The 17,069-nt window shown below is 30.1% G+C and overlaps 4 protein-coding genes and 1 long non-coding RNA gene across 13 annotated transcripts; 3 read left to right on the forward strand and 2 right to left on the reverse strand.

Moving 5' to 3' along the window:
- Positions 1-206: 206 nt before the first annotated feature.
- Positions 207-1,945, forward strand: LOC136774634 (sulfotransferase 1E1-like). Its single transcript, XM_066729051.1, has 6 exons — positions 207-417; positions 508-607; positions 673-868; positions 939-1,065; positions 1,149-1,243; positions 1,317-1,945. Exons 1-6 carry the CDS (start codon positions 207-209, stop codon positions 1,617-1,619), a joined length of 1,032 nt encoding a protein of 343 aa, XP_066585148.1. The 3' UTR covers positions 1,620-1,945.
- On the forward strand, positions 1,939-3,792 carry LOC136774633 (sulfotransferase 1C4-like). Of its 2 annotated transcripts, XM_066729050.1 has the most exons (7): positions 1,939-2,221; positions 2,321-2,420; positions 2,532-2,727; positions 2,800-2,926; positions 3,149-3,243; positions 3,330-3,664; positions 3,733-3,792. In XM_066729050.1, the coding sequence occupies exons 1-6, from the start codon at positions 2,017-2,019 to the stop codon at positions 3,615-3,617; spliced, it is 1,011 nt and encodes a 336-aa protein (XP_066585147.1). In that variant the 5' UTR covers positions 1,939-2,016; the 3' UTR covers positions 3,618-3,664; positions 3,733-3,792. The 2 variants fall into 2 exon arrangements, with proteins under 2 accessions (XP_066585147.1, XP_066585146.1); XM_066729049.1 differs by having other exon boundaries at positions 3,330-3,792.
- LOC136774632 (GTPase Era, mitochondrial) lies at positions 3,716-5,369 on the reverse strand. 6 transcript variants are annotated; one of them, XM_066729043.1, is made up of 3 exons: positions 5,136-5,369; positions 4,591-4,643; positions 3,716-4,501 (listed from the first exon to the last, which is right to left on the reverse strand). In XM_066729043.1, the coding sequence occupies exons 1-3, from the start codon at positions 5,149-5,151 to the stop codon at positions 3,716-3,718; spliced, it is 855 nt and encodes a 284-aa protein (XP_066585140.1). In that variant the 5' UTR covers positions 5,152-5,369. The 6 variants fall into 6 exon arrangements, with proteins under 6 accessions (XP_066585140.1, XP_066585145.1, XP_066585144.1 ...); XM_066729048.1 differs by having other exon boundaries at positions 5,147-5,368; XM_066729047.1 differs by having other exon boundaries at positions 4,591-4,777; positions 5,147-5,368.
- Positions 5,370-6,238: 869 nt separating this feature from the next.
- Positions 6,239-7,195, reverse strand: LOC136774635 (uncharacterized). Its single transcript, XR_010822833.1, has 3 exons — positions 7,049-7,195; positions 6,484-6,669; positions 6,239-6,378 (listed from the first exon to the last, which is right to left on the reverse strand). It is a non-coding gene; the product is annotated as an uncharacterized lncRNA (long non-coding RNA).
- Positions 7,196-7,386: 191 nt separating this feature from the next.
- l(2)k05819 (transmembrane protein 94-like protein l(2)k05819) lies at positions 7,387-17,057 on the forward strand. 3 transcript variants are annotated; one of them, XM_066729037.1, is made up of 28 exons: positions 7,387-7,515; positions 7,638-7,822; positions 7,915-8,129; positions 8,215-8,360; positions 8,445-8,579; positions 8,661-8,797; positions 8,858-9,051; positions 9,119-9,589; positions 9,662-9,823; positions 9,905-10,008; positions 10,086-10,171; positions 10,229-10,466; positions 10,649-10,753; positions 11,026-11,119; positions 11,561-11,778; positions 11,849-12,084; positions 12,163-12,287; positions 12,379-12,527; positions 13,069-13,116; positions 13,853-13,996; positions 14,291-14,435; positions 14,515-14,723; positions 14,796-14,970; positions 15,045-15,290; positions 15,348-15,585; positions 15,659-15,752; positions 15,820-15,981; positions 16,054-17,057. In XM_066729037.1, exons 3-28 carry the CDS (start codon positions 8,127-8,129, stop codon positions 16,124-16,126), a joined length of 4,137 nt encoding a protein of 1,378 aa, XP_066585134.1. In that variant the 5' UTR covers positions 7,387-7,515; positions 7,638-7,822; positions 7,915-8,126; the 3' UTR covers positions 16,127-17,057. The 3 variants fall into 3 exon arrangements, with proteins under 3 accessions (XP_066585134.1, XP_066585136.1, XP_066585135.1); XM_066729039.1 differs by lacking the exon at positions 13,069-13,116 and having other exon boundaries at positions 16,054-17,054; XM_066729038.1 differs by lacking the exons at positions 10,649-10,753; positions 13,069-13,116 and adding an exon at positions 13,403-13,537 and having other exon boundaries at positions 16,054-17,054.
- The last annotated feature ends 12 nt before the right edge of the window (positions 17,058-17,069 follow it).

Below are 17,069 nucleotides of genomic sequence, written 5' to 3' on the forward strand. Positions count from 1 at the left end.
TCGTTTTTGACCAAGGCAACAGTTCCAAGTGCAGTTCCTGAACAGATCATGGTTGGTGAGATCCTCTTGGTGACAGTGATTCAGTGTTAATTGTGAAGAAAAGGAAATCTACTCTACAGAATTATCAGCTTCAATTTAAAAAGCAACAATTCTTCGTGTCTTCTTGTTTTTAAATATAAAGTGTTTTAAGAAAAAGCTGAATTAAGATGTCTAAGAAATCGGCACCAAAGTATCAGCTCCTAGACAAGGATATAACTGCGGAAATGCTGAAGACATTCAAAGGAGAAAGAGATGGATGGGTACAAGTAGGCGAAAAGGGTTGGTTTTTCCCTTACAGATATATAGAGCAAGGAGAAAAATTCTATAAATTTGAAGCTAGAAAGGACGATACTTGGGTCATTTCTTACCCTCGATCTGGTAAATTAAATTGCTTTTGTTTATTAAACAATGAATGACGAAACAATTTACTTCAAATTGGATTTAAATTTAAAAATTTGCTTTTATTAGGAACTACCTGGACTCAAGAGCTAGTCTGGTTATTATCGAATAATCTAGACTTTGAAACTGCTCGGAAAAAATATTTATCAGAAAGATTTCCCTTTTTAGAGTTAGTATCTATCGCAAATGTAATATTGTCTGTAGCATAATTCTTTAATTTACATAAATATTTAGATTTAGCATGTTCAACCACCCTGAAGTGACAAAAGAATTTCTTGAGATGAACAAGTTTGATTCAAAGAAAAAAGAATTGGTTCTTGAAATCGCTAAGCCAGGATACGAGGTCCTCGAAGTTGCTCCATCACCAAGATTCATAAAATCGCATTTTCCATTTAGTTTGTTACCCGGTATTCTCGAATCCGGATGCAAGGTGATTCATCAAAGAAGAAAAAAGAAAATATTTAATTATTTTACGAACAAAAGTCATTTTAATCTTCTAGATAGTGTATGTAGCAAGAAATGCAAAAGATGTAGCAGTGTCCTGGTACCACTTAAATAAAGACATTAAGACCCAAGGATATCAGGGTGATTTTCCGACGTTCTGGAACTATTTTCAAAACCACTTAAGTAATATAGCCAATTATTATAAATAGGTATATATAAAACACAAATTTTATACAAATTTCACAGTATTATTTTTATTTACTTAGCTCCATGGAGTCCTTACTGGGAACATTTGAAAGAAGCATGGAATAATAGAAACCATCCGAATGTTTTATTCATATTTTATGAAGAAATGCAGCAAGTAAGTAAAAGGATTAAAATCATTTATGTGCGCAGCTAAAAACTCTAAATAATCATTTGTCTTTGTTTTCTAGGATTTAATAGCTTCTATAAAAAAGATCGCTAAATTTCTTAAGAAGGAATATACAGATAAAGAAATCGAGACACTGGCTGATTATTTGCATATACAAAATTTCCGCTCGAATCCTATGGTAAATTCGTCGGAACTGAAAGATTGTAATATCATAACGGCGGGGGCTTTTGTAAGAAATGGTACAAGCGGTAGTTGGCAGGATACCTTCACACCGGAACTTGAAAATAAAGCTAATTTGTGGATCGAAGAAAACTTGAAGGGTACAGATTTTAGGTTCCCTTGCTATAATAATAATTATCAATAGATGTTTATTCCTGTGACATAGAATTATATGTTTTATATATTATAAAATAAGCCAATCTTGTAACCAAATATAAAGGAAATGGAGACAGTAGTTTTAGTTAAATAAAATAAAATGTATCCTAATATATTCAATTACATTGTTGATTTCATGAACGTATGAAGTAATATTCCCTCGCATTTAATTTTTAATTAGCAGTCACTTATCACATGCTTCCATAAAAGCATTACCTTGAAGTGTGCGTTTTAGATAAAATAAAGTGTTTCTAACGAATAATATATATAATTTTGTAAATTAACATGAAGTTGAAAAAAGTGAGATATAATACATCCACAGCTTAATGGAATATTTCCAGTACGGTGCAGTAAGGCTTAGCTTCTGTTAAGTAGAAAGTGTTATAATGGACAATTTGCCTAAATATTCCTTTCTAAATGAATACGACAATGCTATAATGCTAAAACTGTTTCATGGTCAGAGAAAACCCTGGTTGCAAGTTGGTAATGAAAAATGGACAATGCCTAACATGTATCTTCAATACGCGGAGCTTATACATAATTTCCAAGCTAGAAGTAGCGATGTTTGGGTATTTTCCTTTCCTAGATCAGGTAATCGCAATTTTATATTGAAATCAGACTATATCTTAGTTAAATTAAAAGCAGCATATTATTAAAAAAATAGAGGTGTTAAACAACAAACTGTTTTAGGTACTACTTGGACTCAAGAAATTGTGTGGCTTATAATGAACGATCTAAATTTTGCATTGGCTACTGCTCAGCATCTCAATGACAGATTTCCGTTTTTAGAGTTAGTATTAGTGAGATGAGGGAGAGAAAGAAAGAGACCCAATTAGAGTGATCAAGTAGTTCAAATTGTTGACTCCTAAAAAAATTATTTATGTCTAATTTTTGCCCTTAGATGTAACATGATTATTGATACGGACGTAACAGAAGAGCTAGTAAAGACTAAAATAAATATTGAGGAAGCAGCTTCGGAAAAAATGGATTTTCTGTTACCTATGTTCGACATAGTAGAAAAAATGCCTTCTCCTCGATTTATAAAATCTCATATGCCAATCAGTTTTTTTCCAAATGTTGTAAATTCCGATTGTAAGGTAAACAACTTTACTCATTATAATACAACGTATATATTATATGAAATAATATGCTTTAAATTACTTGTGTAGATAATTTATATAGCGAGGAATCCAAAGGATGTATTGGTTTCATTATACCATTTTAATAAAACAAATCTTGGTTGGAATTTCGGGGGAGATTTTCTAGAATTTTGCGACTTATTTTTAAAGAACTTGGGTAAATGTATTACGCTGAATTGAGTACACTGTTGTTACTACAAATAATATAAAGTTTGCTTTCCTCTTTTACTTTATACAAGGTTTCTATAATTTTTGAGCTCTTTCCTTTGAGGCATTTGTACATGTATCACATTAGACAAAGTCTCCATTGAACAGTATATCGTTTATAATAATGGATGACTAGTATTTTAAGCTGAATTAATTGACATTTATGTTTTAGTCATATGGACTCCTTACTTCGAGCATGTAAAAGAAGCTTGGAACTTAAGACATAAACCAAATTTTCTATTCTTATTTTATGAAAACCTGAAAAAAGTACAGTAGAAAAATTATTCTAACCAATGATTCATTTTATCATTAATTTATCGTATAAAGATTTCATAATACTTTAATGTTTACAGGAAATACAGGTTTCTGTTAAAACTATTGCAAATTTTCTTGGAAAAGAATATAATTCTCAACAAATTCAAGAACTTTGTAATTATGTCGATTTTCAGAATTTTAAAAAAAATGCTAAAAATTATGGACCATATACAAAAGTTTATCCATCAAAAACATTTATTCGAGAGGGTCATGTCGGTGGATGGAAAAGTATCATCACACCTGATATTGAAAAGAAGATTAATGCATGGATAGAGGAAAATTTAAAAGATACAGATTTATCATTTCCCGAAATTACACAAGATTAAACATTTCTGCAATTAACATTTACATTTCTTTATTTACAACTTAAAACGTAATGTTAATTAATATTGCTTTTCTTATATAACATTGTAACCTTAATATATTATCCTTTTTTTATAGTTTGAATATTTAATTTCACTGTAACCATTTGCTGAAATACATGACGTAATTGTTCTTCAACTTCCATTGCTATGACTTTCAATCTTCTGCGTTTTTTTAAATAATTAGCATTATGCTGACTAGGACAATCAATTCTAACAACACAATTAATACCACCATCAGACTGTATATCATAATGCTCAGTTGTTATTACCAATTTGTAAGGAACTTCATCAATAAAATATTCTAAAAATTTACACCTTACTATATGTGCTATTAGCTTATCAACTGGTTGATTAGTAACTGCATACTGATCATATTCCCAATTTTCATGTTTGGCAATATCCAAGAAATAATTTCGTACATCATCAATACCATCACCACTTAAAGCAGATACCATAAAAATATCTTGAAAAATTATTCTGTTCTCATTCTTTGTAAGATTCCTTATAATTTCCAATAACAGAATTTTCTTTTTTAACAAGTCAACTTTATTAAAAATTAAAATAGCTGGTATGTCTTGCTTAATGGATAATGCTTTAATAACCCCTGCATCAATTTTATTTCTAGTATATCTATTACTTGCATCTTGAATAACTGCTACAATTTCTGCCCTTTTCACTGATTTTGCTGGATCAGTTTCAAAAGTACCTAACATTTTATATTTCTTTAAATCTCTGGCTGAAACCACACCAGGAGTGTCAACAAAGATAAGTTGAGTATTATCAATTGTACAAATTGCATCCATATTGTGTTGAGTTGTGTGTACTTTTGATGACGTACCACAGACCTAGCACAAAAATAATAATAATAATCACTAATTATTTATATAAATATAGCAATTAGAAAGTTTTCTTCTAGGTAATGAAGGATACATACTTTCCTGTGAATAAGTTGATTTATAAGGGTACTCTTTCCAACATTGGGAGCACCTAAAATTGCAATTTTTAATGATTTTTTCTCATTCTGTTGATAAAGCTGTGCATTATCTTCAGAGTTTAATATTTGTTGTTGAAGAAATGCAGATGGTCCGTTAATTACAGATTCAATTGACGAAGAAAAATATCTTGAATAGGAAGAAATAAAACGTAAAGTGCAGCGCTCAAACAAACCCATGATGCGATTGCAATAGGGATACGCCACCTCTTTATTTGATTTTAACTGTGGCACAGGCTTTTAAAACCTACCATTTTAATATGTAAAAACTAATTATTTACTTTACGCAGTATAAATGATTCATAAAACCATAACCTTAAATTCACGAATGAAACGACAATGTTGAAATTACAAAAAATAATATTTTTATATGTGTAAAAAATTTATATCTGGCAATTTTCAAACAGAAATATTTTTATTAATGATTATTTTGGAACGATATAAAACTCAAGAGTCTAAGAAACAAACACAACACAACTATTACTCACATATACCGTACCACATCAACTACAACTTTTTTTCTTTTATGGATAGAGTCCGATAGAGGGAAGGTAAAGTAGAGCCGGTAGAGAGGCTTTCTTTACTCCCCTTCCTATATTCCTTTTCCTTCGTTTCCTGTTCAAATCAGTCAAGCAAGAGTCAGCAAGACACTTCAAGTCTTCAAAACTATTCAAGCCTCAGGGCTCAGCTGGGCTCAGCCACCTCAGCCCTCAAGGCGTTCAATTCAATAGTTATCAGTGATGACGGTGGTCGGTGACGGTAAATTATAGGAGAATGGGGGAAGGGGACAGGGCAGGACAGGGACTAAGCGATTAAATTGCCCTATATAATTTTTGATAGAGATAAAGATAATTAATAATTTTGTCAAAAACTCAAAGAGGAAAAAACAACTTACTGTGTAGTTAGTCAAACTTCTTTTATTTTCTTTCAAAATTAATTTGTCTAATAGACAATCATTTGATATTTATTATATAGTTTAAATAAAAAATAAAATTAACATTGCTCAGAGTATTATATAATATACCTTCAACTATTGGTCTTTATTTTTCACTTAATTTAACTTCTCATTCTTATACAATTTACTAATAGAGAATCAATAGAAGGGAAAAAATTAACAACAATAAAATTATAAAATAATTACTAATGTTATTAAAATATTATTACATTAATAACTATATTTAAAAATCTATACACTTTACAGTCAAAGCAGAATATATCCTAGTATCATACAGCCTAGAATTTCAGAGCTACCGGTAACCTGGCTGCTTGATTAGTCCAGTACTTTTAGTAATTTACAATTGATAATCAAATGTGGCCTAAACCTTTTATTCAAAGTTACATAGATAGATACAAGTAATAAATAACTGAATGCCATATTGTCCAATAAATGCAAATTATTATTAATGTATTATTTGTACAGTCCTTCTATTTTCAGATACATTTAAAACAACCAAAAATGAAATCTAGTCCCATGCTTCTGATCTAAGCAGGCATTGAAAGCGGTCCATTATGGAGATCTTTTTGGAAAATTTGTCTTCTTTTATCTGTTTCATAGAATCCATGAAGTTTTTTATTCTCAATGCATTTTCTTCAGTCATATGACCATAGGATTGTTCGACTGTTAAATAAGGATGACGTAGTAAAAGCATATTTCGCTCTTCAATTTCAAAATCAAAACGTTTCCTTTTTAATTCCTCGATAGTTATTTTTTTTATTTGTGGATTATTTTTTCTGTATGAAAAATAAATGTTTTTATATAGTATTGTATGTGCCTTGAAATAAATTAATTAAAACAAAAACATTTTTTAATTTTATAAAAATATCTACAAAATATACCTTCTACATCGATATGGCATTTTGCCAACTTTATAGCTTGGAAAGTATTTTGATAATCCTTGAGTTAAACGCATTTTATTGATATCATTAAACAATTCAAATGGGTGATGAACTTTATTTCTATTAAATTTTTGTCAATATAGTTTATACTCCTTGTATCTTATTAGTTTAATAACTGTATGAAATCTGGTAATGTGGATTTAAGATAATATAAAATAATTGTATTACTCATATAATTATTGAAAATTACAGTTATGGTCATAAATACTTTAAGGTGGGTGCAGATAAGTACAAACAACGTAACGTAACTTTTATACTTAGTTGTATATCGAGCTTCTAAATTTACTATGTCGCAAGATGCATGAAATGTTATACAAACTTGATATGGAATGAAACATTAAAATTGCATTATGTTTTGTTACATGTCAGAAGTCTGAGTCTGAACCCACCTTTGGAGTTTTACTATTGCTCTTTGTTTTAATTATGATTAGTTTTATCTCTAATTTTGTAGATTTTATTTAAACCAGTTTAACCAATTAATGTTTTAACTTTAAAAATCACTAACCTATAACATCTATATTACGACATTACGTTCTTTCATCGGTATAGATCCGAATGATTCCGAATGACTCCGATTCTTTGCGATAATCTCCAATAGTTATATGTATGTGTATATATTTCGGAACTATGAGGCACAGGGGGGGGGGCACTCAGGAGAGGGACCGCCCTATAGCTGTATGTATATGGAATGGACAGAATGGACTCCAAACCAAGTCCCCAACACACCAACATCAATGGAAATTGTACAAATTTGCATGCATATGTACATACACCATTAACGAATTCAGCCATTCTATCATTTGATTCATTCTTGATTTTAAACGAAGCTTTTGCTAATCATATGATAAAAACACTCGCTCATTCAATTGTGTCTGAGCTGAAATTCACCCGACCAATAAAACGATGCTCAAGCTCAAGCTCAAGTTAGAATGAGTAGGTGTATAATTTATTTTCTACCAGCGAGTATGATCGGTATGTATACATAGTACATACATAGTATGTACTGTCTAATGCCTACTGTCTAGTAATATTTAAAAGCCATATTTTTATAATAACAAAACTGGCAGTAAATAACGGAACGCAACAAACAATAGGTGGGTGTATATATGTACATATGTATGTACATACACACATACTACTATTTGGGGATGCATTTAATTCGTTGAGCTACGCGAACCCTATAGTAATCGGAGCATATTACATACAGCTGATCATTTGAACTAATTTGAAACAATTTGAAGCAGAAATAAATCAGAAATTATGCTGAAGCTCGTAATTGGTCTGTATATTTATACTTCATATCTTTATACGTATATGTGCATTCTACCTAAACTGTTAAATATATAATTACGGATTTTTTTATTTCCTAAGGTAGAGTGTTAATCATTAAATTACTTAACTTAAAGTGGTTTATTAAATATGTATAAAGTAAATTATTCAATAATCAAAGTTTTACTATAAATTTATATGTGATAACAAAAAGAATGACCACTTTGAACCTCAAATTTTTTCAAGATAAACAAGAAGAAATTAAGTTGATTTATTAATGAGTTAAATTAAGGATAAAAATAATAAATTCATGTATGGTGTGTATTTTTAATCTTCAGTATTTTTATTAGTCTAATTGTAATTGTATTAATTTTTGTTTTTACTAAAAACATGTTTTTGTAGAAAATGGAAAGTGAATATGACAAAGATGACTTAAAAAATACTTTAAACGAAACTCTTGGCCTTAGTACTGAAATTGCTCTAGATATTCTTCAACGTGATATTAAGCATGTTTTAGAAGAATATAAAAAGGACTGCAAAAGAAACAAGTATTTTTTTTTATTAACTTCTCTTTATTATTTAATTGAGAAATTGAACACTTATATTTATTATTTTTATATAAATCTTATTAGAAAGTACAGAGCATGGCTAAAGGATGCTTTACACCATAGAAGTCAATATACAACACTTTGCTGGACTTCTGCATTTGCTCTATTACTTAATGCTATTTTACTGGTTGTTGCGTTCTTTACTATTAATGAAACATGGTATGTGTGATCAGAAGATTTTAATAAAATTAGTTTTTGTGCCTTTACTAATCTTTAATAAAATTTTAATTTGTTCAATAGGTTTTCATCACTGCCTTATGAAGGACTAATTGTATGCTTTTTAATAATATTGAATTTCATCTTAGTCATTAATGACAATAAACTACGTCATAATGAAATTCCACACCGAGTTCAAATACTTTTGGAACAACTTGAAGGTGATGCTTTGGCTATTCTAGTTTGATTGCAAAATTATTTAACTTTTATTTATTTATTAGATGCAAAATTAATTTGCCAATGGGATAGAGAAAATTATCCACATTTATGCAGCCCTTTATCGCCATGCTTAACATTGCAATGGACTTACCGTGATGGACATATTGTCAATCTTCCTTGGGCACTATTAGTTGCTGGTGATATTATTGTTATTAAGCCTGGCCAGCAAGCACCAGGATTCTGTATCCCATACAATGTATAACATTAATTATCAATATGCATATATATTTTTAATTATTACTTAAACAAGTAAACTTTTATAGGATCCTGAAGCTCCAACATTACATGCTAGGGAAGTGTACAGTCCATCAGTCCATAATGCAAATGAAATTTTTTCAACACCACAGGCAAGAACACCGTTGAAAAATAAAATTTATAAGCTGCAAGAAACACCATACCTTACAAATTTAAGAATAGCACTTGATCAAGCTCTTGATAGACCGGTTACATATCATAATCGCAAAAGACATCTAGTAATGATTTGCTGTATTGAACAACTAGCATATCCAATTCTTTTAATTATCGTTTTAGTTGTTAATCTGTTTCGATATTTATACCTATCAGAATATTTTGGCATTGGTCACTGGGCTGAAATGTTTTTACTACAGCCAATTGCTGTAAGTCTTCCTCTTCTTCCACTGATTTTTCCAACATGCTGGTTGTTTTTAAATTGTTTTGGTATGGCGCGTTTTAAAGCACTTTTTCAATTATATCAATCATCAAAGAAGATACAGGTTAGTATTGATCTTTATATCTGAATGTTATATATTAATATTATTAAGTAAATAAATTATTTAAATTTCTAGTTCGTAGATCCCTTTGAAGATGCCGATATTTCTGGACCATCTTATCCTGATGTAGTATTTAATTGGTTAGAGTTAAAAGAATATTTTTTCAATATACTTTTTGGAAGAGAACATATGATGTCAAGGTCTGCAAGTATCCTGCATGTGTTAGGCTCTGTAACTGTAAATAGACTTCTGTTATATTACTGCAATTGCTAAAATTTTATTGCAGGTAATAAGTCAAAACAAATACTTTATTTACAGGCATTGTGCTGCATTGATAAAAAGGGCATATTATCATGGCCAAATCCTACAGCAGAGAAGGTCTTTTTTTTACGTAATGCCAATACCACATCCCAAAATTCAAGGTATTTTTATAATCCAATAATTGTAGAATTATAAAAAAATATTTATCAACAGAAACAAAAATTTTTGTGTTTATCAGTACTACAAGCTTGGAAAAAACAGCAGAATCTACATTACTTACTGAAAATACTAAAGACTCAATAAAAGCATCATATGCTCAAAATGGTGAGTTCAGTAAAAGTAGTAGTTTGTCATAATTTTTAATTTAATAATATACATTAGAAATGTCACACTCCATGGCAGAAGTTTTGGATTTGACACATGATCATGCTTTACCATTTCGATTACAATTTGATGATCATTCATGGAGGCAACATCTAAATTCCTTAAAACCACTGGGATTAGCAATTTTGCTTAATACATGCAATATGGAAACACAGGAGCATTATATGCAATTTTGCTGTCACGTCACTTGCGAAGCTTTGTATAATGAAAATCTTGTTCCTGTTACAAATAGGCGGTACGTATCATTTTTACTTACCATTTGGTTTGCTTTTTTTATGAAAAAAGCCCCTATGGCAAGTTATATTTTATTTTTCACCAATACTTTTGTCAAGACGATTTAATTTGACAACCTTAAATAATTACGGACTTTGACAATTAATTGACATTTTTTTTAATTTGATTATTAAAATCTATTAGCAGCCAGGGTGACGGTAATCAAGATAAATGTGACGAAAAAGATACAATGCAAACTCCAATACAGATGTATTTAGTCGACGAATCAGGATGCCTTGAACAGACGTGGTCAGTCGAACTGTCATTTTTTTTCTGTTCTCTTTTAACTTGTAGATATTTGTATTGGTGAATGGATCTTAGGTGTAGAAAATAGGACTTTTGTGAATGCTCTACATGGGACTGGCTAATTATTTCTCTCTCGTTCTCTCTATTCTTCTGTTGTCCTTTACTTCCTTCCTTCTTTCTCTCTCTCTCTCTCTTTCTATTTCTATTTCTTATTTTTGCCATTTTAATTTAATTCTATTAAAATTATTTTATTCATTTAAAGTATTTCTATGTAGGTGTTTATGTGAACTAGCAAAACAAATTGGTTTTCAAGATCAAGCACAAAATATATTTCAATTGGAGCAGCAATTGTCAACATTTAGACATGTAGTAAGTATTGGCACTATCTTATTATTGCATACGTGCATATATTTTTCATAACACGTGATGTGAAAGTATAGATTTTTATGCCTGTTTTGCGAGATGAAAATGACGGTTTGCTAAGTAGCAGAAGGAAAGTAGCTCCAACGGAGTTGAAAGTAAATTATTTTCACCCTGCTGAAACATGCATAAAAAACTATACTTTCCCTCATTTATTATGAAAAGTACTATGTTGACTATGAAAAGAAATCGACTGTCAAGGAAGTACAAAGCTTGGATATACGAGACTGGGGTGGTAACCTTTGACTTTGTCTCGGGTATCATCCCCTTTTCGTTCATTCAAATTTCACACCTCGTCAGCAGTTGATCGTTTTCTTATCTTAATTAACACTGCACTATTTCCTGTTAACACTAAGTTTATATAACAAATATTTTTACATTACATTACAGCAGCCAGAAATGGTCCGTCGTGATATTAAATTTGCTAAATCTCTAAGCATTGCAACAAAATTAAAATTTCCCTTTCCACATATGGTTGCTGTTGTGGTGAAAGAACGTACCGGTGGTAGCTTACAATTATTAACACAAGGAACGGCAGATATAATTCTTGATTCTTGTATTGAGTTTTGGGACGGACACGACCTTTGTCCTCTCTCAGCTTCTGACAGGTAGGTGGTAGTATAATTATTTCTATTTGTTATATTTATTTTTACAACACATATTTGTATATTACTATAGGAAAAAGGTTCAGGATTTTTATCAAAGGACAAGTTTGACATCATATTGTACAGCTTTTGCATATAGACCTTTGACTCGAGCTATTAACAGTAAAATGACTAATGTGTATTTAGAGTTACCTGCTGATAGCAAACATTTGTATACTCCCCATAGAAGTCCAACCCCCCTACCATGGGATTTTAGAAATGTTCTGGATCCAAGAATAAAAGGAATTCTAGGCCAGTTCCATTCAACAGGTTCTAATTTACAATTTCATTTATAGATCTTTTTCCCTTTTCAAAAATTTAATACATTATAATATATTTATACTATAGATTCTCTGCTGTGTAATGAAAATAAAGATGAAGATATAAATGATGTAGAAAATTGTTTTGAAGTTCAATGTAATCAAGTTTTTATAGGAATGGTTACAATGCAATACCAGGCACAAACAGATATGGTATCAATTATTTAATTATATTTTTTGATATAATATTGACTAAAATTCCTCTTGCATAATATTTTCAAAAAATAATTATATAATGTTTTAGGTTCAACTGATTGAACAATTAGAAAGAGCTTGTATAAGATTTGTCCACTTTAGTAAAGAAAATGAATTACGATCACGTGTGTTCTCAGAGAAAATGGGTCTAGAAAGTGGATGGAATTGTCACATATCACTTCTTAGTGAAAGAGCAAGGTATTGCTATTAATAATTTATACGTTTTTCTTTTATATTTTAAATGCTTAATATGTCTTTTAATTAATCTTTTGTCAAAAATGTCTTTATGCAAAAATTAAATATTTTTTCATTTAAAGATTATTGAAAACAATGTTTTTATTGTTATTATATAATCAGAAATTCTTAATAGATAATATAATAATTTAATAAATGTGTTTAGTTCTGGTAGAATATATTATTATATTTTTCAACATTGTACTCCATACGTGTTCTCTCTATGTTTGTTTGCTTGTAACACAAGCTTGTAGCATTTTTATTAAAGATTTTTATGATAAAAATGTTACAAATTCATGTTATACCCTAATATCTATGATTTATAAATGTTTTAATTCTCTTTTCTAAATCTTGATTAGTTTACGAAGATTGATTAAAATAATACCAATATTATCTGTATGGCTTTGTTTTATTTATGTACTTTTCGTCGAGACACTACCGCGTCTCTTGATTAGTTCTTTATTAATAACACCGTATGGGAATGTAATATGCATGTACATTACAGGAGACAACAATGGTTGGAGAGATATCCACACTTGACCCCATCGTATATGTTTGTCTATACCATTTTCTTTATCGTTCTTTGCAAGCATGGGTGTTCAGCGTAATAAACTAATCGACTCATTTTTCTCATTATAACTTGAACTGATTTCCGTAGAAACGTAATATCCACGAATAGTTTCTTTAGCAATGTTACTGTACTAAAACAATAATTTTACTAAGTTTTAAACACACTCCTATTTTTACTTAGCCACGATATTTATTTTGCTTTATATTAAATCATGAAAAAGTAACATAAATTAATGAATAAACAAATATAACTAACCCACCACTATTAGGTCCGAGAGCCCAGTGGGTTGGTGGGTGAGCCAGGCAGCAGCCATGTCCTCACCCACTCCCTCAACGCAATCTCATCACCATAATTTCTCCTGCATGGATGAAGCCAGCCACTTGCTTAATCGTGCTTCTCCTCGGTACGTTAAACAATACCCTTTTATCATGCTTTTACTAAAACTTTAATTATATTAATGAAATATACAATTTCTTACTTATTATTTATAAGTTAGAAACAAAATCTATGAGCGACCAAAAGATCATCTTTTCCCAAAAGAAAAAATCACTAATTCATGGTGTTCAGGCGAAACAAGAATTGGAGCACGTGTTTATATTGCGGAATTAATGTTGCATCAATGTGTTTCTGTAACCAAGATATCTAGATTATAAGCATGACTAATGTAAGAAAATTATGACAGAAAACAAAACTTATTTTTATGCATTCTATGTTTTAGTACTAATCTGGATACTACTAAGGCTATCAGTATGTCTGCGCCAAGTGCGATTAACACCGATTTTGCAACCGTGAAATTTGAAGATGAGCATACAGAGTGGAACAATTTTGCTTCATCGCAAGCTAAAAGTGCTATGAGCCAGAGGTTTGTTCAATACATATTATTAGCTTCAATGTTTCACAATATGAAACATAATCATTTTTGTGATTTTGCATGCAAGTCTAAGTCAACTAGCACAAGGGAAATATGATGACGGATTGTCACATATTGTGTAATTATTTTTGTTTGTAAATAATCATTTTTTAGCAATTTTCCCAAGTTACAGTTATCTATTTATTTGTAATTACATTAATATGCATAGTCTGCAGTCAAGATCCTCACCTCGTAATCTTGAACTTTTAATAATTACTGAAAATTGGTATAATATAATTTTTGTAGGGAACAGGATACTGTGAGGAGTGAAGATAGTGTGCTTGTACAAAGTGTTGACCTAGGATCTGGTCAGGAGGCATGGAGGTCATTGAGCTGTCTCACTGATAGTACTGAACAGAGTGCTCCAGTCAATTTTGATTTGTCAAATAGAGTTAGTATTGAAAATTTTAATATATTGGTAATATTTCAAAAAAATGAGCTGTTAACATGAATAAAATATTTTTACATAGGCTAAATTACCGCGAGGCATTGATAAAATTCGACCTCATATAGAATTAATAGATAATGTACCACTTCTTGTTTCATTATTTACTGATTGTAATACTACGGTTACTCGAGAAATGTTGCATATAATGCAAGATTATGGAGAAGTAGTCTGTGTATTAGGATCTTCTGCAAACGCCGAAAATATGCCGATATTTATGCAAGCTGATGCCGGGTATAACTTTTTTTCCATAATTTTAAACCTTATCTTTTACGTCAGAAATAATTAAAATGTCTCTTTATTCAGAGTGGCTGTGGAGCCTCTTTATCCTCAAGTATGTCAAAGGATTCCAGTATTAATATCTACGAGGGAAGATCAAGGTCCTTCACCTGTTGATTTAAGTAGAGCTTTAAATTCGATTGCATGCTCGCTAAGTGTTAGGCGAGAAGATCCAATAGCTATTTTTCATCTTGTTATGGAGGTATGTCATTAGACACATTAAATATTGATTAATTAAATGGTAGTAACATAATGAAATATTTGAATTCTATTTAGGCTCGGCATTATATGAAATGTTTGTGGAATTGCGTGCAGTTCTGGCTGTGCTGTATTGTCACGTTATCCTTTACACAAGCGCTCTCTGGATTTTTCTTATTACCACCATTATTTTCAGTAGGCCAAGTAATTTGGCTGAGCTGTTTGATTATTCCTATGTTATCTATCTCTATGATAGCAACACCCATGGATCCTACAATAATGCAACGGGCAACAGGGAAGAATCAGTGCACAGTTAATGGCCAGGTAATTACTAATTATAATACAGCTATATCAATAGCTATAATAACTAATTAATTACAGGTTGCTTTATTTGTCTTATGGTGCTACGGCAGTAAATTTCTTTTCACTGTCATTACCGTGCTTCTATCTCAATTTATTTCATTTATGACACTCTGTCCTATCTACGTTTCACCAGACTCTCAGTGTTTACTGATCTATCCTCAAATGAATGAAACGTATTGGGGTGGCTGGGGCTCAAAACCAAATGTTATACTGGCAGTACAACATGTTTCATTGTCATTATTAGTTTTACATTTTGGTAACAATTTTTATCTAAAATACTTTAGTTTCATAAAATACTCTTTAATGATAGTGATATATCATTCTTTCAGTTACAATTTCGATTAGTTTTGTACATAGAGATTATTCAATTTGGAACAAACAACCAATAACGAATTCTGTTTGGCTCGTAATCGCATTTATAGTGTAAGCACATACAAAAATAATTTATTTGGAATTAAAAAATGTTAACTCATAAAATATAATTTTTCAGTCTTTGTATTCAAGCAGCACTATCGGGAATAATACTTTGTCAATTCTGGGCGGAAGAAGGGCAAAATATTGAACACTTGTCGATCAATCTTCCATTGTTCTTCTTTTTATCACTTCCTTTGGTTTTTATAGTCAATGAACTTGTAAAATGGCAGGAAATCAAGTAAGCTTTTTCTAACTTCTATAATAAATTTTAATATAAATACTATAAAAATAAAACATTAATTATTTTTAGAGTTAATGTCAGGTATCAAAAAAGGGCGCGTCTAGAGTTTGGTACAAAGCTTGGTATGAATTCTCCATTCTAACATGAAGTTAAATTTGAAATGAGAAGATGCAGGTACTTAAACGATGTAATGCCAAATGTCAAATAATTTTAATTAAATTATGCTATTAATGTCGATATTGTACACATCTCTGGTAGTCATTACATTTAACGTTATCGATAAACAAAAATACTCAATCTACATTATTCAGGAACCAGAATTTCAAAAATGAGGCTCCGAATAAGTCTGATGGATATAACTTTATGATTAATGAAACATATGTTGTTTTTTATTTATATTAATTTAAAAATATAACGTATATTTTATTCATTACATTCTAACCAATTTTTACAATGATTTGCTTTAATGAATGCCTTCTTTTTTCTAAAAGTAGCAACTATTTTTATCATATGATTAACCTAAGTAATTTAATTTTAAATGTTCATAGTTGCAATAAACGATATTTTTAACGTACTATCGTGAGAGACAATTATCTATTAATAGAAATATATATATATATCGTCTCAATCATGAAAGTACTTTTGGCAAATATTTATCGCACTCTGTGAAAGGCTGAATTTTAAAACAAATTAATATTTTTGTATAAATTACAATTGTAATGTATTCAATATATATACTGTAAAATAAGACTCATTTTAAGTCAAGCCTATATAACAAAATTCGAGGGATACTTCTTTTTTCCCTTTTTATAAAATTGTGCCTTGATAGTACATAGTAATCAATATATATTATATGCAAACAAATGAGCTAAAATGTTTTTATCAAAAATTATCATACTTTTAGTTTATAGCTGCTTCTTTTAGCTAGCATAAATTTTGGAAGCATTGTGCAATTAGTATTATTAATATTAATAGTTGAAGCTTTTTCTTGTGTAATTAAAAAGTATTGATTATACACTATCAATCTTATTGTGTTCCTAAGGAATTTGCTATTTTTATTCAAAATTGATATAAAAATACTGTAG

Source organism: Prorops nasuta, unplaced genomic scaffold (assembly GCF_024137725.1).
Source record: "Prorops nasuta isolate Cenicafe-Biocafe unplaced genomic scaffold, Cenicafe_Pnas_1.2 PNAS00006, whole genome shotgun sequence".
In the NCBI taxonomy this organism is placed as follows: Eukaryota; Metazoa; Arthropoda; class Insecta; order Hymenoptera; family Bethylidae; genus Prorops; species Prorops nasuta.